At 38.6% G+C, this 26,899-nt stretch overlaps 1 protein-coding gene across 1 annotated transcript in view; it reads left to right on the top strand.

Moving 5' to 3' along the window:
- LOC135407341 (interleukin-31 receptor subunit alpha-like) overlaps nt 1-22,293 on the top strand; it is a 33,688-nt gene extending 11,395 nt beyond the window's left edge. The window contains exons 7-15 of the mRNA XM_064642305.1: nt 100-182; nt 1,246-1,456; nt 3,114-3,272; nt 4,290-4,412; nt 4,980-5,132; nt 8,014-8,157; nt 10,891-10,984; nt 13,831-13,894; nt 16,596-22,293. Of these exons, the coding sequence (XP_064498375.1) occupies nt 100-182; nt 1,246-1,456; nt 3,114-3,272; nt 4,290-4,412; nt 4,980-5,132; nt 8,014-8,157; nt 10,891-10,984; nt 13,831-13,894; nt 16,596-17,078 (1,514 nt within the window). The 3' untranslated portion in view covers nt 17,079-22,293. The remainder of the gene's footprint in view (nt 1-99; nt 183-1,245; nt 1,457-3,113; nt 3,273-4,289; nt 4,413-4,979; nt 5,133-8,013; nt 8,158-10,890; nt 10,985-13,830; nt 13,895-16,595) is intronic.
- The last annotated feature ends 4,606 nt before the right edge of the window (nt 22,294-26,899 follow it).

Below are 26,899 nucleotides of genomic sequence, written 5' to 3'. Positions count from 1 at the left end.
TAAAATCCTTTACAAACCTTGTGTCATATGAAATAGCATTTTCAGATACTGTTGAAATTCATATGAGTGCATGTCTCCATCTTTTTCCACATTTACTAGAACTCATGAATAAGCCAAGAATATCATATAATGTAACTACGCAAATCTCTCCAGGAAGAAGAAGTGTTCTTCTGATGTGGGAGGTAATGTTCGAGTCTCAGTACCCTCTGTTGTGTACATGCTATTAATTTATTACCTTATAGGGAAAACCAGAATTTCTCATTCTGTTGAGACTACACTCTATATGCAAAAGGCATTGGATATTGTACACTTGCTTCCAAAGTCCCTGCATTTGTATGCTGATGATTTAGGTGATAGAAAATAGCAAGACAAAAATACATCAAATTATAAAATTGAAAAATTATTAAATCTCTCATTCTTATCTTGGGAAAAACATCTTTTTTCAAGACCTTCCACCTTTATCAGAAATTCCTCTTAAGACATGTGCCTTTTAAATTAATAAATGTCTTCCTGTCTATGTTACTCCAAAAGTGCCCAATTATTTCATTAAGATAACCCAATCTTACAGTTTTGTGGTATCTACACACTTAATTTTGCGCCAGAAAGAACAGACAAACTTGATATCAGAAATAATCCTTGCAGAATTCACAGGTCTTCATGTATTGAGTTAAGTTTCTATCTATATTGTAGTAATTTCCATTTCTGTGCACTCGTTTTCCAATCTCTCATTAAGATCAGTACAGTAAAATAATGAGTGAACCACCACCAGAACTACCCAGAAATTGGATATTTAACACGTTCCAAATTTGTAGTGTAATTACTAGCATTTCTCTTTAAAGAGACCAGATACCTAATCAAGCCCAAGTAGATGAAGATTCCCAGAGGCATAAATTTCAATTAAACACCTTTCATTAACTTCTAAGTTCCTAATAATGAGGGATATGTTCCAGTGAAATGTAGAGAACGTTACAGCTGCTTCACTATTGTTATTACTAATTGGATACACACAACTAAGATCTCAATTAAGGGAAATTTTTATTCCTGTGCTTAAATCCTCTCAATTTAAGCATGCTCTTAATTTTAAGGAAATGGTTTGCTTTATTGATTCCTAATGACCTAATTAAAACAGTATGATTTTATCCTCATCATTAGAAGTTATATTTTGTCTATACAATAAATTCCTCTTGATTTTCTGCATGGGACATAACAACATTTATAGAATAACAATCTTTTTCCTCTTACTAGGTAACACAAAGTGAGAACATCCTTGGATATTTCGTTAATGTGGAAAGAATACCCAACAGTTGCAGTGACTCACCAAATCGCATCTTTCTCAATGACAGAAAAATTCTTCTAAATCTCTCCATGGCTTACTATAGAGTTAATATTTCTGCCTATAATGAAGCAGGAGAATCTCCACAAGCCATCTACATTGTCCCAGAATTCTCTGCAATAGGTACTTACCTTATCAATCTTTCACTAGAGTGGTGGTGAAGTTTTATGGGCAATCTCTAAGGCTACTTTTTGACACACTTTGGAATAGGTTAAAGCATTCTCTTGAATATTTTTTTAGGCTCATATTTTTACATAGTGAGAGTCAGTATTGTTTCTTAAGAAAGGATTTCAATAGAAGTTAACAGACTAAGCAATTTAATATTCAGTTTAGCACTTGTGCTTTCTCAAGCTACAGAAATTACTATGTGCTACATCTGCCCAGCAAAATGCTTTATGAACTGTTCTCAACACTAAGTACATGCCAATGGTTTAAAAAAAGTTCACAGAACTATGTGTAAATCTAAGTTTTTTGAATTAACTAACTATTAGGACACCTGCTACTGTCTTTTATTTCAGTATTACTCTAACAGGCACATGGGACAAGGAACAGATGGAATGTACTTGTCATATTTTAACAAAGAGCAAGGTTTTATGATGCCTACATATACAGTTTTTTCATTTAAACAATAGAACTATTTAACAATGTTTCGCTTATAATTAAGCTAGTTTCATGTGTTACAATCTTGAGCTATAGTTATTTCAATATTAGAAAACCTCTCTTTTCCACAGTAAGATTTTCTTTTTTTGTAATTAAGCTGTAGCATTCACAAGTGAAGATGTGTGTAAGTACCCTTGTTGATCTTCTGATATCTACAACTGATTGCTTTTCCAGGATTTTCTAACACACTCCCCTCATTCTGTTCTCCTTTTCCCTGCAAAGAGGTAACAACTTGATTTTTCCCTTACATTTCAGTCCCTTAGCTCTTTTCTGATGAACTATGTACTACCACCTCAAGCGACCTTTTGACTGACAATCAGTTGTCTACTGAATCTTTCAGCCTGTTTTCATGGCTCTCTCCAGACATCTGTTTCCCTTTGGCTGCATTTCTATGCAGGTTCTCTGTATCTGTCGTGAATTACTGGGAAGATACTTGCATAAAGTACATTCCCAAGATAAATTCCTTCTCAGCATATCCAACTTTTGCTCAGCTAGTACAGCCATTTTCTTTAATTTGCCTTTATTTTACTGGTTTCCTGACAGGAGATAAAATGGAGAATTTTTATGTCTACCACTTCTTACTCCAAAATGGCAGGTTGCTCTTCTCCCTCATTAGTATCAGTCAGAAGGTCTTTCCTAGTTTAGTAGTCTATCTCTTAAAATGTCAAAATGTTTAAAATCCTTGCAGAATATGCAAAGTGTATGAAATTTGTATGATATATCTGACATTAGCCAGTTCTCCTCCTCTCCTGCCCAGGCAAGAACTATCTCATAGTTGCTCTATGTATAGGACTTACAGGCTCACAGGAGGTTATTTAGCAACACCAAGCCTCCTCTTCCTGAGGCTTGGAACAGCCATTTAATTTCTGACAATTGGAAACAAGGAAAAGTCATGAACAGCAGTCAACACTGGAGCCACCAGACACTGTGAAGTACTAAATGCTAAGTTTTCTCTGTTGAGTTACTAGGAGAAACCTTACTAAGATAAGCAAGGTAAGTCACCTGCAATGATAACTACTTAATGAATAATCTTCAAAAAAGAGCAAATGGTAGAAAGCAAGCATCAGAGGAGAAATCTGCTTTGCTGTTTATTGATCTCTAATTGTATGTTTGTTCACAGACTTACCTGGTCAAATTCATGTCAAACGCCAGGGAACTAATGCCATTGTCACCTGGACTCCAGAATACAATCCAAAATGTTTTGTGGTTGATTGGGGCACTGGTAAAGAGGATATGCACATGAAAATAATAACTACAGCTACTGGAAATTTCACGCTAGGTAACAACAACCAGTGCATCTCCTGTGGAGGCATCCTTTCATTTATTGATTATTTTTGGTTGGGAACAGTAGGATTTTTCCTTCTGTTTTCAAGGGCAAACTGAAGATCCATCCACATAAGTGCAATTTTAATCTTTGTCCAGTGCTGAGACATTATTTAATTTTTAGCAACACCACAGCAGATGAAAAGCAAAGCTTTCAGCAGGATTCTTCTGGTCACAGTTGGGCAAGAAATGCAGCTAAACTGCTACTGCTGGTACAATGTCTCTCCTTGCCCACATTCAAGGCAGACCTATAAACCACTGGCTTTAAAAAAACTTCTATCTTGTGCCTAGATAAGCTAATCTTTAAACGTAAACTGCTCTGTTACAGTCTCCCTAAGATTAATTTCTTTTTTTATCACAATGGGTATATTTATCAAAGCCTAAGTTCTCAACTCCCGTATTCTGCTTACCAAGCTAGGCACGATGCAGTCAGGGATCACTTTTTGGGACAGACATTGAATATCTTGATTAAAGTCATGTAGGTGACTCTTGCAAAGGCCATTCAAGACAGGTTTACTTGTACAACAGAGAACATTTAGCTTCAGAGTTCTATAAATAAATGCACCTTTTCCTTGGTCCTTCTGCAACATCTACTTATTTTGCTTGTTTTTTTATATGCTAGCTGAGTGGAAAGTGTCTATGCTTGAACTAAGGTGTCTATAACCATTTTAGTTCCTAATTTGTCCTTTGGCAGCTAATGCCTTCCAGAGGGAGACTATAAACAGATCTGCCACCTTTTAAAAGAAAACCCATGTTATGTGTTGTCCTGCTTTTGAAAAAATTTGCATTAAGCATCTAAAGACATTAAAGACGGATTTACATATTTTGTATTCAGTGCAAAGCACTATAAACTTATACTATACTGTGTCGCAGAAAGTAAGAATTATACAGAAAAACTCTAAAGCTATAGTTTCTCTCCTCTATAATTTTTAACTTTTCAGTAAACCCTGATGCACATTTATTTGTTTTCCAGATAATTTTCAGCCTTATAAGTTGTACAAAATAGTGGTACATGCGTCTGATGTGTGTCGGTGTGAAAGTTTCATAAGACATGAAAAGACTTTTGGAGTGACGCGCTTTTACTTTGTGGAAGGAGGTATTCCTCCCCTTTGTATAGCCTCATTCTTTGTATTTCTTCTCATTCCTATCTGCAGCCATAGGCTACACAAAATTTCTTTTCCAGGGACTGAACAGTATTCTTCAGTTAGCATTGGGTTTGGTCTTAGCAGTTATGCCCTGGCAGTGAATGACCTGAATGCTGTTCCTCCCTGAAAGGTGCACAGAAATATTTTTATTATACATGATACTACCAAAAATAACAGAAAGAGGGGCTCAGCTTTGCTACTCCATGTAGCTCAGTTTTTAGCGGTGGTTGAAGTCAGATTTTCCAATCCCAGTTTGGTAGTGTCTCATATTGCAAGACAAAATGAGTACAGCTGTGGCTCTTGGAGTAAAATCTTTGTAAGACAGTCACAATTCCTACTACTTTGGTATTTTTTAAGATGAGTTTTTTTTTCTGTGGGATTTCTTCTTTCTCTTGCGCTCTTTAAATAGCATCTAGAATCTGGCAAGGAACTCCCTAGGAAGCAGCTAGGTTTCAGTATTGTATGTCTATTGCAAAAGTATTGATGCAGAACTAAAATAATTATCTGGTTTTTTTAAGTTCCTAGGACAGGTCCCACTAATGTGACAATTCTGAATATCACAAAGCATTCTGCACTTGTGAAGTGGAACGAAATAGCTGCTGAAGACCGTTTGGGCTTTCTCCGGGGATACAGAATCAGCTACACAGATTCATCAAGGAAAAAGTCTCTGGGTAAGTCACCATTGCTCAGAACAAGGCAGCAGGTCAGAGCCATGAAAGAAAAGCTTCATTCAGACCATTAGCTGTGGCTACAGCACATACTGAGTTACTTAAGATTTCTGTGCAAATTGACTGCTCTCAAAGATCAGCTCCTGATTACATCTTTAATGCTCTAGATGCTCCCATGAATACTTGGAATTTTCTAGATATTATCTCAAATTAAATATTGCTATTTCCTTAAGAATTACATTTCTAAGACTACTGCAGAATTCTCTAGCAACACTTAAAGGAAGACAACATTTGCAGTGTTTCTGAAGTACTAAGATTTTAGTCACAATACTTTTATATTTCATTGCAACTCATCCAAGATTGAGTATAAACCTTTTTGTAGGACTTAAGACATTATATATTTAATTTTTCAACTTAATTAGCAGCTTGTATTTTTTACCTGTTTCTAAAGACACTATTATTAATTTACTTCTAGAAACATTTTCTTAAATTGATAGCTTTTGTGTTTAATTTTGAACTTGATGACCTAAAAGTCTTTTCCAACCTTAGCAAACTACAAATTATGAAATTTCTGCACATTGAAATAAATGAATAGTTCTGAATTCAAACCATTTGAGTTTTCAACAAAGAAAGATCCCCATCTGAGGTGTTGTTTAAGGCCCGAACCCCGCCGGTGGCACAACCAAGTGCCAGGGCAGAATTGATGTTTAAATACAGTGCTTAAACATGTCACATGATCTTTCAGCCAATGACAATCAAGTACTGATTGAGCATGCGTGAGAACCCAGAAAACTACAACTCCCATGATCCCTTGCCACACCCATACTTCTTTTGATAAATATTTTCCTTCTGGTCTGTAGTGGAAAGTCTCCTTGCAATAAGTAATAGTACATTAACTTTGCAAGTACTGACTTTCAAATAAAATTGTAGACATGTTAGGGAAGACAAATAGCATCTAAGACCTGACAAAGGAGTATAGCAAGGGTTCTATAATTCATGTTGACCTATGCCTTTACAGAATGATAGAAAGTCTTCTGAGGGCTCTTTTCTACCCCAAATGCCTATCCGAAAGCACAACAGGCAACAGAATGGGAGCATCCAAGATTGAACTTGTTTCTTTCTTTTTTCCTCTGCCCTAATCAGTCAATAAAACAGTGACATGACACCCAATTGACATGTTTTCCAGGAAGGAAGTACAATCTTATTGAAGAACGTAGGGGAAGGAAGTCTGTAGGCTACAGTACCACACCCACTTCTGTTAAGATCTTAAATCCACAGTGGCAGGCTTGAAAAGTAATTTCTGCCCTATCAAAGGCATACTACAGCATAGTTGGTTGCACATTATTCTGGACAGGGGACCATCAGAAAAGAAAGGTTGATCTGAACACTCCACAAAGCAGATGAAGCAGAATGCACAGCCCCTTTTCTGTACTGAATGATGAGTAATAGCACAAGTCAAGGTGAACAACTACTGACTACTCAAGTGAAGGTAAAGCACATGATAGGGCCTAATCCTCATGTTCACTGTTACAGATAAAACAACTGTTCAGCATGTTGGATATATTTTCCTCTCGTGAAGTATACACAGCCTTCTGCATTCATCACCTGTGGTGGTTTGACCCTGGCTGGATGTCGGTGCCAACCAGAGCCACTCAGTCACTCCCCTCCACAACTGGACAGGGGAGGAAAATGTAATGAAAGGCTCATAAGCTGAGATAGGGACTGGGAGAGATCTCAAATAGATTACAGTCACAGGCAAAACAGACTCAGCTCGGGGAAACTAATTGAATTTATTTCCAATTAAATTCAGAGCAGGATAATGAGAAATAAAACAAACCTTTAAAACACTTTCCCCCATCACTCTCTCTTTCCAAGGCTCTGCCCCCTCCCCTGCAGTGGTGCAGAGAGATGGGGAGTAGGGTTACAATCAGTTCATCGCAGGTTGTTTCTGCCACTGCTCAGGGAGAGGTGTCCTTCCCTTGCTCCAGTGTCCCTCCCATGGGAGACAGTTCTCCATGAACTTCTCCAGTGTGAGTCCTTCCCATGGGCTACAGTTCTTCAGGAAGTGCTCCATTGTGGGTATCTTTCCACAGGGTACAATCTTTCAAGAACAGGCTGCTCCAGTGTGGGTCCCCCACAGGGTCATGAATTCTACCAGGAAACCTGCTCCAGTGTGGGCTTCTCTCTCCACAGGTCTGCAGGTCCCTGCCAAGAGCCTGCTTCAGCATAGGCTTCCCACAGGGTAGCAGCACCTTTTCGGGCATCCACTTGCTCCAGCATGGATGTCCTCCATGGGTTGCAGGTGGACTTCTGCACCCCCATTGACCTCCATGGTCCCCATGATCGGCACCGCAGGCTGTAGGGGAATCTCAACCCCAGTGACTGCAGCACCTTCTCCCCCCTCCTTTTCCACTGACCTTGGTGTTTACAGAGCTGCTGCTCCCACATACTCTCATTCCTCTCTTCTTTGGCTGCAATTATATCTGTATAATAACTTCTTTTCCTTATTAAATTTGTTATCACAGAGGTGTTATTATCATTTCTGATTGGCTTGGCTTTGGCCAGTTGTGGTGCCGTCCTGGAGAACATTGGGGAACCTTCTAGCAGCTTGTCACAGAAGCCATCCCTATAGCCCCCCTGCTACTAAACGCAGTACATCCTTAGTGTGTTAAAAGCTCATGCTTTTTACCTCTGGATTTAAAACGTATATAAATATTTTTGAGAAATCTTGTACCATCCAAACAACATTTGGACCATGTGGATTCCTCCAGATGTGGATTAGGGCACTGAAATTATGCCTTTTCCCCAGTCAGCTGCACTGATACACGCTCAGCCACTAGAGTTCATCTAATCATCTCCTCCCCCAACCCTTCTTGCATTTCAGCTATTACTCTCAATTCTTCTACCACAAGTTACCATCTTACCGGACTGAAGGAAAAAACCATCTATCGTGTCCAGATTTCAGGATTCACTGATGCTGGAGAAGGACCTCTGACTCTATCACAACCTTTCAGCACTCCAAAAAATGGTACTGCAGAACTTCTGTGCAACTGCATTACACAGCATGAATCCTTTCTTTATGCTCTCTATATGCCCTTGTTCTATCTCTTCCTGCTTTACAAGTAGTCACAGACTGCTCATGCACAAGAGTTATTATTCAATCTTGGTTACTGAGAGCAAACACACAAAATTTTTCCTCTGTTTAAGGTAAACTATGCATCACAGAACAATTCTGCCTGTATTTTACTACCTAGCAGACAGGGAAGACCTAGCTAGGGTTCCTCATCTCTGAAACCTTTTCTGACATTTTTATGCTAGCTATGTGCACATATCTTTATTTATTGACGATTCCTGTCATAGATTTCAGCAGTTTAGATTTCTGCCTGTGACTAGCAAAATTTAATAGTCTTTGCTCTTGGCAAAATCCTGAGCAATTACATAAAACTGGCCGTTAAACTGTAAAAATAAAAAATTAAGTACCTTTCAATTGCTCACTATTGTGGGTGACAGCCAATCAAAGTATCGTTTGTTTTCTAATAATTTAAGTATATTCTAAGTAACAGATTCTTTAGTTTGCTGGCAAAAATTTGTTTTTCTCAAGGGTGCCTGGATAGGCTAAGAAGATCAACAGAGTTACATTTCTAAAGCCTCAAATACTGTAATTATATAGGGTTGGCCAAACATAGTCTTTCAAACATTTTTAACACCCCATCAGTGAAACTAAAACTAACACTTTTTTCTTTGTTTGACCACAACTTCACTTAATTGAAGCTTTCTAAATAGAAAAGAACAGGCTAAGATGGTATCAGTAACCTGTGAAATTCAGAGACAGAAGTATGCAAATGGTTTCTCCCCACAACAGCTTTTTTTGTACTAAGTGAAGAAGTTATAAATACAAACAACTGAATAGTCAAAAGTGTGATGCAGGAAGAAAAAGGAAAGAAACTTAAAATCTTCCTTGAAATCAACAGGATTTGTGCCCCCTTCTCCCCCACATTGAAATACTTTCTCCTGTCAATACAAAATATTACAGTATCTCCCTGGAGTTTTTCTGCAGGACTTATCCTACCAAATATATATTTGGAGAGGATTCAATTGTTCAGTAAAGTAACAAAAATGCAGAGTGAAATTAATGCAGCTTTTTAAAAATTCAAATAATTACACTAATTTAAACATTACATTTAGTATTTCTACATATAGGTAGCACTACAAAATAGCAATTAAATTTGTAAATCTGTAGTAGTACTGAACACCTTGAACTGAGATAAAGTGTCCCAGAGATTCCCTCATTTGCCTGTTTATTTGTAAGGAAAGACTCAACAGACAGCCAAACACCCATCTTCACAGGAGTCAGCAAGAAGATTGAGGAACTCAACAGCCTCAGTCTTCGCCTCAAACCACAGCTTAAACAAAGATAAAGTACTCTAGTGGAGTTTAGATTTAATTTCCAAACAGAAAAACACTGAAGTCAACACTAAGGCAGAGTTATGGTCTACTTAAACTCTCAGCCTCTCTCACAGCTGTGTTGAGGCTTTTTTTTTTTTCTTATGGAGATGAGATACTGTATGTAATAGCTTCCAGAAAAAGCTAAACTCAAAACAATCAGGAAAGAGAAGGAGCTGTGTTGTCCCCTGTAGAGTCTCTTGCAGGCCACTAGTGCCATTTCACAGGAGCTGAGCGCAGCAGTAGCTTGCTCTTTATTTGAATCAAAGCAAACTTCTAAGTAAAAACCCAGGAGGTTGGAGAGATGGGCAGAGAAGAACTGCCTGAAATTCAACAATCCTGCACCTGGAGAGGAATATCCCCCTGCACCAGCACAAGCTGGGGCTGACCTGCTGGGAAACAGCTCTGTGGGGGAGGACAAGGGGGCCCTTGTGGAAAACAAGCTGCCCATGAGGTGGCAGTGGGGCCCTATGGCCAGGAAGGCCAATGGTATCCTGGGGTGCATTATGAAGAGCATTTCCAGCAGGTCAAGGGAGCTGATCCTGCCCCTCTACTCAGCCTTGGTGAGGCTTCACCTGGCGTGCTGTGTCCAGTTCTGGGCTCCTCAGCACAAGAAAGACATGGAACTCCTGGAGTGGGTCCAGCAGAGGGCTGTGAAGGTGATTGGAGGACTAGAGCACCTCACTAATGAGGAAAGTGGAAAGAGCTGAGCCTCTTTATTCTGGAGAAGAGACAACAGAGAGGGGATCTTTAATGTATAATTTAAGAAGACCTTAAATGTATACAAATATCTTAATAGCAAGTGTCAAGAGGATGGGGTTGGACTATTTTCAGTGACACCCAGCAACAAAACAAGGGGCAATGGGCAAAAACTGAAAAACTGAATTTCCACATGATCATGAGGAAGAACTTCTTTATCATGAGGGTGACAGAGCACTTGAATGGGCTGCCCAGAGAGGCTGGGGAGTCTCCTTCCCAGGAGATATTCAAAACCTGCCTGGCTGTAATCGTGTGCAACCTGCTCTAGGTGAACCTGCTGTAGCAGGGGGTACGACTAGATGATATTCAGAGGTCCCTTCCAATCCCAAGCATTCTGTAACTCCGTGGTACCTAGATATCTTAAAAATACAAACCTGAAAGCCTCACACTCTACCCCACAATGCCAGGTCTAGTTTTTACAAGATTTTACTTACAGGCATTCAAGGACATGTGTAAAGTTTGCCCTGACTTCTGTTTGAAATATTTCTCCCATGGAGGTAATATGGCCTTTCTGTACTTGACAACTCAAGTCTGATTCAAGCTTTCTGTTTCTCATCAGATAAAGGATTTGAAGGTTTTGTGATTGGCCTTTTCTTCAGCATTACATTCATTCTGGTTTTTGCACCTCTCACTTGTTCTCTGGTGCTTCAAAGGTAAGAAGGGAATATTGACTGAAGTTTTTAGCAGCACTCTTGTTTTGCTTAATTCTGAGTTTCATAGCACTGGGCCTTTTTTGTCATTAAAAGCAACACAACTCAAAAAGCACACAGCACAAAAGCTGCCACGCTCGTTTCACAGTCAGAGCAATTAAAAACCACCATCAGCTGATTAAAATAGTTTGTAAAAAATCTATAATTTTTTCCTTTTGATACAGTTATCTGATTATTTTCTAACTTAAACACCATCAGAAAGAGCCAGGATCATTTCTCACAATGCAGAATATACTATATGTATTGAAAAAAACATGCATTTGATTATTATCCTCTTTCATTCCCAACTGATAATCCTGCCAATTCTATGGAAATACAAAAGTAAATTCTAGCAGCCATCTAAGAAGTTTCTTGCAAACATATTTGGATATTAACTGTATAAATTATGCACATAAGCATATAATGAGAAGCAGTAATATGGAGGAGTAGGAAGAAGAGAGAATAACAAGGGGACCTTTAAGATGTGGATAAGGTCCACTTCTTTTAGGATAAATTATTTCTGCAATAATAAAGTCTTTCTCCCAGAAATTAATTTGAGGTACAATATCTGGGGCATACACTTTTTTTTGTGGCTGGGCTTCGCAAACGAAGATTTAGGAAGGCTCTATCCACATTTGTTACAAGCACACTGGTGGCTTATGAGGCCAATATGAGATAGACATGTCTGATTGCAAAAGGCACAGCAGAAAGACTCCTTAGGTGGTATATTCAGCAGGACACGATTCTTTCTGCATTGTCTTTTCTCCTCGAGAGTGATCCTGCATGTGTTCTCAAAGGAAATGGCAGCGTTGAAGATGGTGTGTCTCCAGGCCTCCCGACTGGAGGCCAGAGTAGACCAGTTATGGTGATCAATATGGCTTGGTCGTTCAGGGTGCTGCCCAAAGACACTGTCATCTCCGGGGTCAGTCTCAAATGACCAATATCCTGAACCGCCTGCATGCAGGGTTGGGTCTGAGGCTTCCAGTGCACCTTTCACCTGCCGTTTCGACCCTCACCCATCGCTACAGGACTGTACAAATGTGGGTAAAGCCTTCAAGCCTGCGCAGTGGATTTTTTAGGTGAGATGCAGTATGTGCGGAACTGAACTCACCCTTTAATCCTGAGGTTCATCTGCCAGGGCCAAGCGAGCTTGGACAGTGGCAGCGAGGTCCTCAGGACGTAGGTTTAATTAGAGTGACCTTCTCTTAGATGGATGGCCTTACAGGGCTAAGCGAGCTCCACCTGCCCGGGTTTGGGATTAGAGTTGTCCTTCTCCTGGGATGACTGACAGAAGGCTAACGAGCTCATCCTGCGCTGGCGATGGAAATGCCTTCGGTAGAGTCACCCATGCCAGACAGGTCAAAACCATAGGCATACACCACAACTAAAAGAAAATGACATGCATAGTAACGTGTTCTAATATTAACTTTCTGACAGACTGAACTGCATGCAACCACTCATATTACTATTTTGATATCCTAGCACACTACCCTCCCTTTGTTTCCTTTTTACAAAGCAGCAGCCTCAGAAGCTGAAAGTATGGCTGCTAAAAGACAGATGGTACAACCTGGAGCTTGAAAGCCATACAGCATGAGGTAGCCTGCTTTAGCTTAAACTCCTGTCCTTGCCACTGGGAAACAGACAACAATGTGCACTCCACATTAAGACTCCTGTGCTCTTACCTTTTCAGACTGTACTTTAAGTGGCTATGTATCTGATCCAGCATTTTGGACAAGAACTTCTGAGACCTACACAGAAGTTTTGACCTAGAGTAAACTTCATTGTGTTAAACATAAGATTACACTTCATTGCCTAGGACCAATAGGAAAGAACAGGAAAAAAAACCCCACATAACAATCAAGCACACAGGAGCCCTACATACAGGTAGCACTACAAAATAGCAATTAAATTTGTAAATCTGTAGTAGTACTGAACACCTTGAACTGAGATAAAGTGTCCCAGAGATTCCCTCATTTGCCTGTTTATTTGTAAGGAAAGACTCAACAGACAGCCAAACACCCATCTTCACAGGAGTCAGCAAGAAGATTGAGGAACTCAACAGCCTCAGTCTTCGCCTCAAACCACAGCTTAAACAAAGATAAAGTACTCTAGTGGAGTTTAGATTTATTTCCAAACAGGAAAACACTGAAGTCAACACTAAGGCAGAGTTATGGTCTACTTAAACTCTCAGCCTCTCTCACAGCTGTGTTGAGGCTTTTTTTTTTTCTTATGGAGATGAGATACTGTATGTAATAGCTTCCAGAAAAAGCTAAACTCAAAACAACCAGGAAAGAGAAGGAGCTGTGTTGTCCCCTGTAGAGTCTCTTGCAGGCCACTAGTGCCATTTCACAGGAGCTGAGCACAGCAGTAGCTTGCTCTTTATTTGAATCAAAGCTAACTTCTAAGTAAAAGCCCAGGAGCAAATACTTACTCAAAAAACTTCCTTCTATGTGTCCCAAAGCCCTTAAGGAAAATGGAGGCTTTGTGGAAATTATAACAAATTAAGATTATACAATTATTAAATGTATAGAAAGAGACAACATTACCAGCACCTGTCACAGTTCCTTTGTCATTAAACAAAGATGCTAATAATCACTAACTCAGCATTTCAGTGTAGACTACCAAGTTTGATCTTCAGCTTTTAATTAGTATTATGCTTAAAAGTCTCTGTAAATGCCTTGTTTTCATGGTCACAAAAATACGAATATGTGGTAGCTATAAAAAATACAAATATAAGTGGTAGTTAATTTAAATGCATAGGAAATGCCAGTCATTTAATCTGACAATAAACTTAGAATATTTCTTTACAGACTGAAAATATCATGCTGGCCCAGTGTACCAAGCCCAAGAAACAGCAGTGCACTCCAAGAAATGGCAAGTACTCTTCTGATGGTGTGAAAAATACACATGGGAGGTCTTTCCTACTGATCCTACTGATCTTTCCTACTGAATAACTAGTAATGCTAGTTATTAGTCCTTTCACACTTCACCCTAGAAAACATCTAATATCAACTGTTGGGAAGACAGAGTAATATTCAAAATATAGGATGAGGGAAGGTTGTTTAGGCAGAGGCCTACATTTTTAATTTTTAAATTTTTAATTTAATAAAGGTCCAGGACTTCTTTGAGTACATTATAGAGCATTTTTAAAGGTATGGTTCTCAAAAGAACAAATCAAACCTGAGTAGGGGTAGATGGAGTCTAAAGAGAGAAAATATTTTTTATTCAGTCAGTTTTCATGAGCTGGAACTGGTTATAAAGTACAAGTTACTGAAAGTACAAAGTAAAGAATTGTGGCCTACTTCCACAGAAGTGTCACGACAGAGATAATGTACATGGTGTTTTCTGAAGTCTGCTCTTTGCCCCGTCTCTACTTGCCTCCAGAGCAGTCCAAGGGCTCTGGATGGTAGCTGTCTGAGCAGCATGCTCAAATCTTGCCCACAGCTTTCCCATATGTTTTGATAAGTATACTTGAATTTCAGCACTAAAGAAGTGCCCAGAAATCAGCTATTAGAAGAAATTACAGCTGTTAGAAGGAGCTACTGGAGATCACATTATTCATGTTTGCCTATTAGTGGATTTATTTGCATCTTCCTCTTCTTACCTTCCCCCTTTTAAACAAGTTTTGCTGACATCTGATACTAAAAGCCTTTCTTTTTGAAAAGCTAGGTTTATCTCTTAAGTCTCAGACCACCTACCATTATGCTTTTGGAGCAGGAACTTGTACTGTTTTCCTTTTAAAATCTCTTTTTCTGGCAGAACTGAACTTAATTTGGCACTTGTAAATCTCGTTTCACAAGCCAACTTGTGAGCTTTAACAAAGCAGTCTTCCATCCAGTCAAATATCAGGCATGAGCTAGTAGGTATCTACAAGCCAGACACTGGCCAAAACTGGCACACAGAATGAAGTAATCAGAAACAAAATTTCAGAAGGCCCTGATAGTCTGCTGATAATCAAAGGTTTTGCTGAACATCAGGATTGCTTCCTGCTACAGAGCAAGTATGGGCTTTCATATTCCAGATCAGGACTTCCTCACTTGTTTCCTTCCTTTCTTTCACTTAAATGTAGATTAAAAAGTGGAGAGCTCAGAGGTAGTATGAAATAGTATTTTTCCAAAGCCAGGTAATGCAGAACAAAAGAGTTTCAGAAGTGGTGCTGTTCAAAAATTGCCATTTCACCATTTTGTTCAGTTGAAGAAATTGTTCTTCTTATGAGCACCCAACAACTTCTGTTTCTCAGTGCTGGCATTCAGATACCCCTACTGACCACCCCAGTAAAAATAACTCCACCTAATTCTCTTGCATCTTACCTATCAAGCATTTAGAAAGTCAGCAATCTGCAAATTCAATATTTTTTTGAAGTTAGACTTCTCAAAGGAAAAAAGAAGAAACCTACCATAGTCAGCATTTGCATAATTCCTGCCCTAAAGAAAATGCAAGAGCAGAAGCTGTTTTGATGTAATAACGAGCTTAGGTGGAGATGAATTGCAGCATAGAAATTCAGCAAGAAAGGGGTAAGAACCACCATCCAAAATATTCTAATAGGTTCAAAGAATAATTTGCCATTGTGAAGAATTGCAAATGAAATACATTGAGGCTGCATGTTATAGAAAGGACAAATAGGTTTTATGAACCCCAGTGCTACTTTTATATAAAATATTTTTTAAAATATATATTAATTTAAAATGCATTTCACTGTTCCTGCAGCAGCAAGGCAACTGTCAAAGAAAATAAAGTCTGTATTAGCCACATCTGGTAGAGAAATATTGATAACATGTTAATAACATGGCAGGTGCAGAAATAACAGATATCAGATAACGGTTTGGGGAAAGAGAAAAAGTACTATGTGAGGAGACAGTACAATAAAGAGGTTACCACATACATTGTCTAGATGTAATTTGGTATTCTGAACACTTAATGAACTGTGGAGAAAGGTATTCCCAAATGGACACTGTGAAAAAAAAGCAAGGAGCAAATCTTGCTATATTTTGTACATTTATTTGATTTGTAGGTTGTTTCAAGCAATTTGGGGTGGAAAAGTAGGGGAGAAAGGAAATAGATAAAAGCTAATAGCCATACCAGGCTGCCCATAATTTAAAAAATATTATAGCAAAAGAAGGCAAACCTAGGAGAACAATCTAAGTGGAAAATAAGGATCCTTGGTATTACCGTTTTCCATTTAGTCATCCAGAATTTGCAGAAAACTTGTTACCCCAGGTATATTTAGATCATAACATGGCATTAAGTTTAACAACAAACTGCTTGCAGCAGTTGACAGTTTAATCTTGTCTGGTCGCTTTTCAAGCTGCTGCCTTTTTATAGTAACAGGTTTGTTAAACTTTTTGAAAGCTGTGGGTCTCGGAACAGCACATCATGAGGCTTACATTTTATCACTAACACATTTGATCCCAAGTACACATAAAAGCAAGAAAAACTTTGCTTAAATACTATTGGAGAGGAGAAGATGGTCCTCTAAATTAGGGAAATAAGTATTTTCCTTCATGTTTCTAAAATGAAAGATGAGATGAAATAGATTAATTAGCATATTAATCTTTCTCCTTGCTTTGTCTCACAGACTAACTGGAAACCTGTTTCAAGTTCACTGCTTCAGGCCCTGTCAGACAATGACACCACCAGTCTTTTTGTTATAGAGCATGAGGCAAAGGCTCCTCTGAAGATTGGCCTCTTTACAGATGGTGGAGAAGACAGCACGTGTGACGCCTGCCAGTCAGAAAAACCTAACAATAACATAGACATAAGCCAGAGGCGTGAAGAAATCCCTGCAGAAGCAGTTACAAGTGAAGAAGGTATCATTTCCTTTACAGTACCACTCTTGAGTGACTACACCAGCATGGATTTCAGTCAGAAAGCCCTGATGAGTCTGACAGTGAAGCTTCCTGAAAGAGCTGCTCATCCTCATCTGGAAATGGAACTAAGCAGTAAGCCTTCACAAACTGTGCATAAGGTATTGTTTGCTCCCCAAGACTACCTCAAACAAAGCCAGGTAGTACTGTTGTCATCTGGACCAACTTCCATTGGACAAGTCAATTTGAACTGAAGCCTCTTCATAATTTTCCATACCATAAAATCAAGTTCCAAAACTTCTGATACTTGACTAGGGTCATTAGGACTGTATAGGACAGTGAGCTTGGGGCAATAGTTTCCTCTACTTCAGGAAAATTTCTTGGTGAGATAGATTGATTACACAATTAGATTAGCTATTGCACCACAGTCATTCTGTGGAAAGTCCTACCATCTTACAGGGAACTATAGGAAAAACCTTCCAGTAAGGTACCTCTTGCTAGATACTTAGTCCCAGGGCACTCAGGAGCCATTCAAACTTCCACTCTAAGCACAGTGTTTTTGTTGTCATCAGTAAAATTCTTTAACTACTATGACCAGTTTAAGATCTGATTTTCAGATCTCATAAGTTCTTCTTAAGTAAAATTACATCATACATAAAAAAAATCAGCAAAAGTATCTACACTCCAAAGAAGCTCTCCAGCAGGTCAAAGTGGCCAAAGAAAACTGTAAAGCTTTGAAATTAAGAATTGAAAATTATGTTTATCAATCTGTTGAGTGTTTTACATCTTAAGATTTACATTGTAGATAAACAGTGTGTAAATGAAGATGCTGATAGCTTTCAGTAATAGTACTGGAGATTTTACTTGCATTAAATTAAGGCTATTTCTTCCTATATTTATCTATACATACAGAGAAACCCATTCATGATGGGTTCTGAGATGTAGTTCTAGATATGATTTCATGCTGCATGCAATGACAGTATCTGTTGAATAGACTTCAAGAGCTGGATAGATAGTTCAGTTTGTGATCCCTCCAAAGATTGGATGGAAGAGGATAAAAGGGGCATAAAAGGGTCTTTCTTAATATGCTTTCTATGTGATTCCATCATGTATCTCCACAATGCAAGGAAGTCTGAACCATTTTTCTACCTTACAAGAACTTCTCAGTCATGAACTCTATAGGTATTAATGCTTTGCTGTTATTTAAAAAAGCCTAGTTTTTTGTTGTCTCTAACTCAAGGAGCATTTTATTAAAAGTTGATCAACTATACTGTTAGCACCAGAGGGTCCATAAATGGACATTTTTTAAAATTCTCTTATTAAAAATGAGGGACAATTCACATTCACACAAGTATTTCCATGCATACTTGGCAGTATGACTTACAGAATAGCCATACTTGCAAAAAGCTCAAAAAAATTCCATATCCCCCGCTTCATTGATTTAGTGAGGCCCTATAACAAAACCTCTTTTATTCACTTCTCTTATTTAAATTCACTCTTTCTTTATTTATGTATCTCTATATCTGCTAGGACTGGCAGGAATTAACGTGTCTTTCACTGTGAGTTGTGCACTGGGTTTTTTTCTTAAAACTTAGAATTCATTATTCTCCCACAAAACAATGTACACCTTCTCACTCGTGTTTGGTAAATCTGGTAATTTAAAAAGTGGGTAACAGGAGCACTCCACAGAGACTGCAAAGGTTTGGACAGTCTTTTAAATGTCTTTCTTCTTTGTTTAAACCTTCAATCTGGTGACTTTGCCTGATTTGAATTTAGGAGAATGCAAATGATCCTGCTATCAGTGGAGCTATTGTTACTTGTAATATTTAATAGTGGGGTCGAAATGAAAAACTGTTGAGGACAACGAAGTCCCAGTATATAATTACTATCAAATAGTCATAATTTGTCCATTTCTGAAATATAAGAATTATCCACAGTCCTTACTTACAATATTTCTTTCATTTCTGATCAGAGCAACTTATTTTCCTTGTGCAGTTGGTACTTTCAATAGCTTACTCATCCCTGTAATTATTGAAATCTTTTTTTCTTACTCTGCACCTTCCAAACCAGTACATATTCTGTTATGGATAAAGTAAATAAGTAGAATTAAACCTAAGATTTGCAAACAGTTTCAGTACCTGAAGCAGCCTTCATAAGTGAAACTCAATAGACAGTTAGGGCTTTTGACCTAGTGAGCATTAACTCCATGATATTAGTCATTGTCTGACATCCTGCTAAAGAAAATGTATATATCAGGACAGAAGAATTGTCCTAGAAGAACACATGGCTCTCAAATAGAAGAGATGGACGTATTGCACTTTCAGTTATAAAGCTCACAGAATATGTAATTCTTAACTGATCTCATTAGAGCAATATTTTATATAATGGCTATAACCAGTACATATGGGAGAATGAGAGATACATGAAAAACCCTGGTGTGAAGATTAGATATAAACTAAGAACTCATCCCATCATGATGTATTTTTTGAGAGCAAAGAATCTTTTATGTGGAGAGAAATAGAGGAGTACACTTGTTAAATAGTTTCATCCAGCCAAAAAGGACGCTTTATTGGAATAATGCACCTACTTAGAGACACGGGATTAGGAGACACAGGTTAGGGTAAAATAGTTTTCTGTGGTTTGTTTTTTTGGTTGGTTCTTTTATGGGGATTTTTAATTGTACTGCCTGACCTCTTCGGGCAGTTTAAAAAGGTGTGTGCATAACCGATGTGACTGTACAGTGACTACAGAACCCTTCCTCTACTAATAAACATGTAAGATAGTTCATTCCATGTGCTAGAGTACTATTCAAGGAGTTTCAGTTGTGTTCTTAGCTTCAATAGTCTCAGCTTCAATACATGTTATACTAAGAGTGAAATTGAAGGTATGAAGACTCAAGATCACAAAGCCCAAGGCATTTCATAGTTATTTTTTTCCTTTCTTTTCCCAGTCAAATAGCTCTAGATGACCACTGTTAGCATTAGAATTTAGATAAGATAAAAGCTTAGACACTTAACTGCAGGTCTGGAGGCACATAAGCATAGTGATTTATAGCATTGGGTATTATACTGCAAGGTTACAACGTGTTAGCATTTTATATTCACAGAGAAAGGAATGAAAAATTCAGTCACTAATACAGACTCTAGAAACATGCACAAAGCAAGGGTAGTACACACTCATTTTTTTTCTGGTATCCAGAGTAGTTGTTTTTTCTTGCATGGACATGAAGGTGTATTTTTTACTTTTTTGGGGGGGGCGAGGGGTTGTTTGGTTTGGGTTTTTTTTTGGTTAATGCTTAAGGTTTGACTACAGTGCAGTAGTTAGCACTGAAAATAATTAGTGCTTCAGAGAAAAATAAATAGGTACTCAACCTGGAAGAGGAGATTGTGGCAACCACAAGAGGATTTTTCACTCTGTATTAGTTACCAAATGAGTAATAGTAACTACCAAGTATCTACAAATCCCCTAAAACCCTAAGCCTTTGGAGTACTTCAACAACCCTGAAAGCCACGTCTATGGCACAATGGTATCTGCACTTGAGCCGAATCCTGTGGAAAGCAAGGGACATCCTATCCATCGAGTCAACCCCACTTACTGCTACAAAAATTGCAAAATAATAGAGCACTTCATGAAAGACCTCTGCTTACAGAAGATACTTGTCTTGGAGCTCTTGACTCTGTGTCACAGGCTTTTGGTTTGCCCGTTTCTCTCTCTCTCGGTGGCACTGTGTATCTGCTGCTTGAATGGTTTAACTGTATCCTGGCACTGCATTGATGGAACCTGTATGAACCTGGGTAATAAAACTTGTGACAGCTTACAGCACTCAATTCTGAGCAATGTTTATAGAAGAGTGCTGCTAATTCTAATCACTCCATACCAATGGTGGTAAGGTGGGAATAATCTTATCTTTGTATCTATTTCACTTCTACAGCAGAAGCATCAGTTTGATTAACAAAATTGAAAGCAACCTGCTATGCTAGAAATGGTCATTCGCATTGCCCATCCTCAGAGACCCCTCGAGTGCTTCACAGAATCACAGAATCATTGAGGTTGGAAAAGACCTTTAGGATTGAGTTCAACTGCAAACCTAACACTGCCAAGCCCACCACTAAACAGTGTTCTTAAAGTGTCTTCAGGAATGGTGACACTTACAGTTAACCAGACAGTCTGTCCCAAGGCTTGAAAATCCTTTCTGTGAAGAAATTTCTTCCAAATATTCAATCTAAACCTCCCCTGGTGTAAATTGAGGCCATTTCCTCCCATTCTGTCACTTGTTGCCTGTGACAACATACCAAGCTCCACCTCACTGAAACTGCCTTTCAGGTAGTTGTATAGAGCAATCAAGTCTCCCTTGAGCCTCCTTTTCTCCAGGCTAAACAAGCTCAGCTCCCTCAGCTGCTCCTCGTAAGACCTGTGCTCTAACTTCCTTGCACAAAGCCTTCCCTGGGTGAAGACTAAAACTTTTACAGAAACAAATGAACCAAGGAAATAACCTGGATTTATTGAACTGGTAGACACAGGCAGGACAAAGGAAAATCCTGAGGAATGATAGGCACAGCTACAGCCAGCCCTGACAGGGAAGCTGACATGGAATTGACTCAGGTCCTTACTGGAGACACTGGAGTCTAGGCAGGCTGGAGAGCGGTGGACATGCTACTTTATCTGAAACTGACAAAGTCAGTTTTCAGTAGATTTCTACCACAGAAATGGATAGCAGAATAATAAAGCCCTCATGGGTATTCTCTGACCTTTTCCAAACAGTAATTGCTACTGTTAACTTTGCTGGAAGTGGTTCAAGCCAAGGTACTTAGCAATCAGCAGTAATCACCTTTCTTGTGAGTTGTAATTAAATAACCTTTCTGGCACTGATTTAATTTGTGTGTGTCCTAGTTAGAACAGCTGGGACCAATTCATCACTGGATGGGTGTAACCCAAAACTGTGTATTCTATGGCCCTCCATGCCATTTCCCAGAAACTGTTATCAATAGAGCATTTACACCCTCTGTCCAGAGCAGCCTGACTCCTCAGGCTATAAACTAGGCGTTAAGGGGCCTGCGAGATAGGAAGATGCTCCTGTCCTCACACCCTTTTATGGAATTCCCCACTCTGAGGGAAGGACTGAGCATTCCTGTCTGAGCTGGAGAATATATAAACTTGGAGTTTTGGAACCTTTTTACCACTCGTGGGATCCAGAGGAAGACTGCAGATCACATCTCTCAACCAGACTGAGACCACCACCCTCGACTGGACTGCAATCACCACTTTTGACCAGACTGCAACAGCTCTCCCACCAGCAGGTTTTTCCCCTCTCCCTTTACTTTGGACTCAGGGGAGGCACAAGGAACACCACTTTGTTCATGCCCCAGGGTGCTGGGTTATACATTCAGGTTTTGTGGGTTAAGACCAACTGTTTGTCTGTATAATTGTACTTATTGTATTATTTTATTAAATTGTTATTCTGACTTATAATCTCTCTTTTGAGTTGAGTTCATTTCCTCTGCTGGTTAACTTTTAAACCACACTGGATATCACCAGAATTAGGATCCATAAGACTCAGTAATGCCCTTTTGACATGATACCTGTGGTTGCATGATCAGTATCTGGAGGTTTGGTGTGTTACACCATCTAGAAATCAATTTGCCATCATGACTTCTGTGTGTTATATTCAAGATACAAACTTTTGGAAAGGAGGCTACTTGTGTTTCTGCAGTTTTTAATTATCATGGCTGTGTCCAAATAGCTGTAATTGCAAATGTCCATACAACATCCACATATGAGCTATTTAGGCAAAGACTGTATTGTAGCTTCTCAACACATGAGTCAGTACCTCATAGTTGAAAAAGCAATAGCACATAGTCACACTGAAGTTCTAACTGGTTACATTGGGTCATACAAATGTTCTTCAGTGCTGTAAAGCATTTGTAGTAAAGTTGAGATAAAATTTACATCAAATGCATTGGCTCAATGAAAATTAACATTCTATTAAAAGATCCCACTAGGAAAAAAATACAGATATTTTCACCAATAACATAAGAGATTTTGTGGATGCTGAGAAAATCCCTAGCTCCAAAACCAGTTAAAATAATCCAGTGGTATGAGATTCTATTCATTCTCTTTCAATGTTCATTCAACCTTCATCAGAAGATGCTTAAGATTTTGCAAAAATAAGCAAGAGAAGCAAAAGTATGGCAGCATACTTAAATTCACTATATATAGGCTGTATCTCCATTGGAATGCTTGAGGAGTTTGCAATTCCAAAAGGTGTTGTGTGTGTACTCATAAACCCATTATACAATTGCTTTGATGCCATTTGCACTAAGAATGTTTCTTACTCTGACATTTTTCAAGCATCCTCTCTGCACCACTGGAGAACCAGTCACAAGCATAACAGAATACTACTTTTTCAGTTTCTAAGGACAGTCATGTTTTGTTGTTGTGGCTTTTTGTTGTTTTTGTTGTTGTTTCATATGGTTTTTGTTGATTGGGATTTTTAATAGTAGTTAGTTATTTGAAAGCTTCCAGGATGGATTGGATGCAGGGAACAAAGGCGATGGACAGACCTCCAACCACTGGGAACAAAATGGAAGATACAGTGCCTATTTTTCCTTACATCCCTCCACTTGCATTGTCAGTCCTTCCAGCAGCCCCAAAATGTCTTGGAACTGGAACCAGCCATGCTGCCCAGGTGGCCCAATTTTGCACACTGGCATCATGGTACTCTGTCTAATGCCATGTTACAGAATTCAACGTTACAGTTCCTCTCTCTTTTCTTTGCTGGCAAAACTCTCATTGCAGTCATAAACTGCACTGCAGTAAGGACTATAGAGCTCTAATTTACTTCATTTTCTCTCATTAAATAAAAGCACCTTCCTGCTCGCAGGCATTCTAATTTACCTTCCATCCTCCAAAAGAAACAGTTCAAACAAATACATTTCATCAGCTAATTAAGTGCATGTAATCAAATGCAAAGCTCCAACATACATCAGACTCAGTCTTCCAGGGTTGTTCCAAACCAGTAGATAATGAACTGGGCACAACATCAAAGTCAAAACAAACCTATTTTAGGTATGACTAAAAAGGTCCTGCAACATACATGGAATATCTCCTATTAATGTATAAATAGGTACATCACATTCCAGTGCCTCTTAGCAGATTACTTCTACACTAGGGCACAAAAATAGCAGTTGTAGAGTACTAAAAATAGTGGTACTTTGCAGTAGGCTTGTAACAAAGCCTGTAGCACACTCTATGTCTAAATACACAGTATTTCAAACACTATCTGAAACTTGTGATAGGTCAGGAGGGGGTGCTCGAGTACTGAATTTCATACTGCAGTGTGGCATAGCCTAACTTCCAGAAGATGCTCTTCGATTTTGGCGTAAACATTTCTGTCTCCACACTGTAATTCCCTCAACAAGCCTTCAGCGACTTGAACCTTTCTTGGAGATTTCTCACTTGAGTCATATAACCAGATCATGTTCTTAGCAATAATGGCAACATTTTCAAAATAAGGTACCACTATAGCAAACCCAAGTTTGTGATTTGGAAAGTCTTGGTAAGTGACACACAGGATCATATTTAAAAAGCAAGTTTTCCACCTATTGATTTTGTATTGTGCTGGAAAGCATTCTTTTCAAAACCTCTATTCCACCCTAACATTGTCACAGCTTCCCATTATCTAAGCACCAAGTAGTAGCAACAGTTTACATGGTATAATCATCACACCCAGAGATGTTTGATCACTAATGTTAGGCACTTCATATATCAAGTGTGCGCCTTTAAGTCAGAAGATGACTGAACAGTGCTACCAGCAGGCTTGGACAGTTAATCACCTCTTTATGACAGGAGACAGATCAGGAATGATGCTGGATTGCTTTTATAGAGCTCTTGAGAACTATGACCTGGAAGGCTGATATAGCTTCTAAAATAAAAACTTTTACTTTTGTGGTCTTTATAGATCTCTATTCATCCCTCTTGAAAACAAGCATAAAAGTAAAAATTTCTAATCTTACAGGCAGAAGATGACACGGAAGCCACAAAACACGATCACTTCGAAAGGGACATAATACTCGCTTCACTTGCAGTTTTGAGCTACTATTGGACATCTGACAGAAGAAAGTTATTAAATAAAAGTAGTAGGATTTATATGTTTTATTATCACCTGCTGAATTACTACATTCCTTACAACTATAAATTTCCATAGGTAAAAATGAGCAAAGGAATCTGATTTACTAGAATGAATTAACTTATGCAATACCTGCCATTTTTCATCCAGTCAAAAAACCACAGTCAAACCCCCTTTCTAATGCATTCAATGCAATGCAATGACCCAGGTCTAACACCTTCTTCCATCTAAAGATTCTGAAGTGTACTTCGAGCTAATTAATTCACCACTGACACACTTCTACTGAACAAAGAAAGTATTCTAAGTCCTGATATAAAATTAGAGAGTATTAGAGTGACTTAGAGCATTGTCCTAGTTAGGACAGTTGAGACCAGTTCATGGTATGGGTGTAACCCAAAACTGTGTATTCTATAGCCTTCCATGCCATTTCCCAGAAACTGTTAGCAGTAGAGGCCTGCGAGATAGGAAGATGTTCCTGTCCTCATACCCTTTTATGGAATTCCCTGCTCTGAGGGAAGGACTGAGCATTCCTGCCTGAACTGGAGAATATATAAACTTGGAGTTTTGGAACCTTTTTACCACTCGTGGGATCCAGAGGAAGACTGCAGATCACCGCTCTCAACCAGACTGAGATCACCACCCTCAACCAGACTGCAACAGCACTCTCACCAACAGGTTTTCCCCTCACTTTTTCCTTTGGACTCAGGGGGCCCAAAGAACACCACTCTGTTCATGCCCCAAGGTGCTGGGTTATATATTTGGGTTTTGTGGGTTAAAACCAACTGTTTGTCTGTATAATTGTACTTATTGTATTATTTTATTAAATTGTTATTCTGACTTATAATCTCTCTTTTGAGTTGAGTTCATTTCCTCTGCTGGTTTACCTTTAAACCAGCACATGCATGTCCCACATTATCTGAGAAATGGCCCTATAAAGCAGCCTCTAGGTCTCCCAGGCTTATACCATGAACGTACCACTGCCATCTGTCCATCCTCTTTGGAAATTAGGCAGCAAATCAAACATAACAAAGCAAACATATCAAAGGTCAGAAGATCTTAGTGAATCAAAGGATCTCCTTAGTGATACAAATGAAACTTGGGATAAATGAAACGCAAAATCTCCTCTGGCTCAACAGTTTTATTGGGCACACCAAAACAAACCAAAAGCATTACATGTTTGTTACTGGATAATATATACCGTCTCATAACATTCTTCTGTTTATCCTCTCTTGTATTTCATCCAGAAATACTGATCTGTAACATGGGTTAGTATGATTTACAGCATGGTTCAGGCAAGACTAGTCCTTCCTTGATATCTAGCCTTGATGAGGATTGAGATGTGTAAGAGCTGAATCCTTGTAAGGAAAATGCCATGCTAATAGAAAGACATAACAGCTCAGAAAACTTATTAAATTACTCTTAGCTGAATAAGAAGAGTATCATCTCCTTAATATTGAACAAAGCAGACGAACAATTACAGAAAATGTTACTTCTCGTGGACTGACGCATTTACTTTTAACTCCTCAATCCAGTAATCTAAAGCAATTGTTGAAAATATTGCTTCAATAAAAATGGAGGGTTTTCTTTAGGCTTTATCTTTAAAAAGAAATGTAAGATTTGCAGAGAGAAAAACAGAAGGAGAAGCACAATCTTCCCCAGGTCCAATGTAGAAGTAGTACACAATAAAAGTACTAACACTCATGTCTGCCTGTTTTCTTGAAAAAAGGAGACAAAACAAGCCATGCACACAAAATCTTGATTTTAAAAGATTATCACTATTTTTAAAAGACTATCACTATTTTTGTCAATTTTCACTCTTCTTCTCTAGAAGAATTTATTAGTTCCGTAAGTAAAGTAGGCAGTATATAACAAAGAAAGTTAATACATGTTCTGAACTGTTGCAGTCATCTCAGTGTTTCTCAGATCAGTTTTTCCCTGCTTTCACATTCA

Source organism: Pseudopipra pipra, chromosome Z (assembly GCF_036250125.1).
Source record: "Pseudopipra pipra isolate bDixPip1 chromosome Z, bDixPip1.hap1, whole genome shotgun sequence".
NCBI classification, from domain to species: domain Eukaryota; kingdom Metazoa; phylum Chordata; class Aves; order Passeriformes; family Pipridae; genus Pseudopipra; species Pseudopipra pipra.
This window is presented reverse-complemented; position numbering and strand designations above follow the sequence as displayed.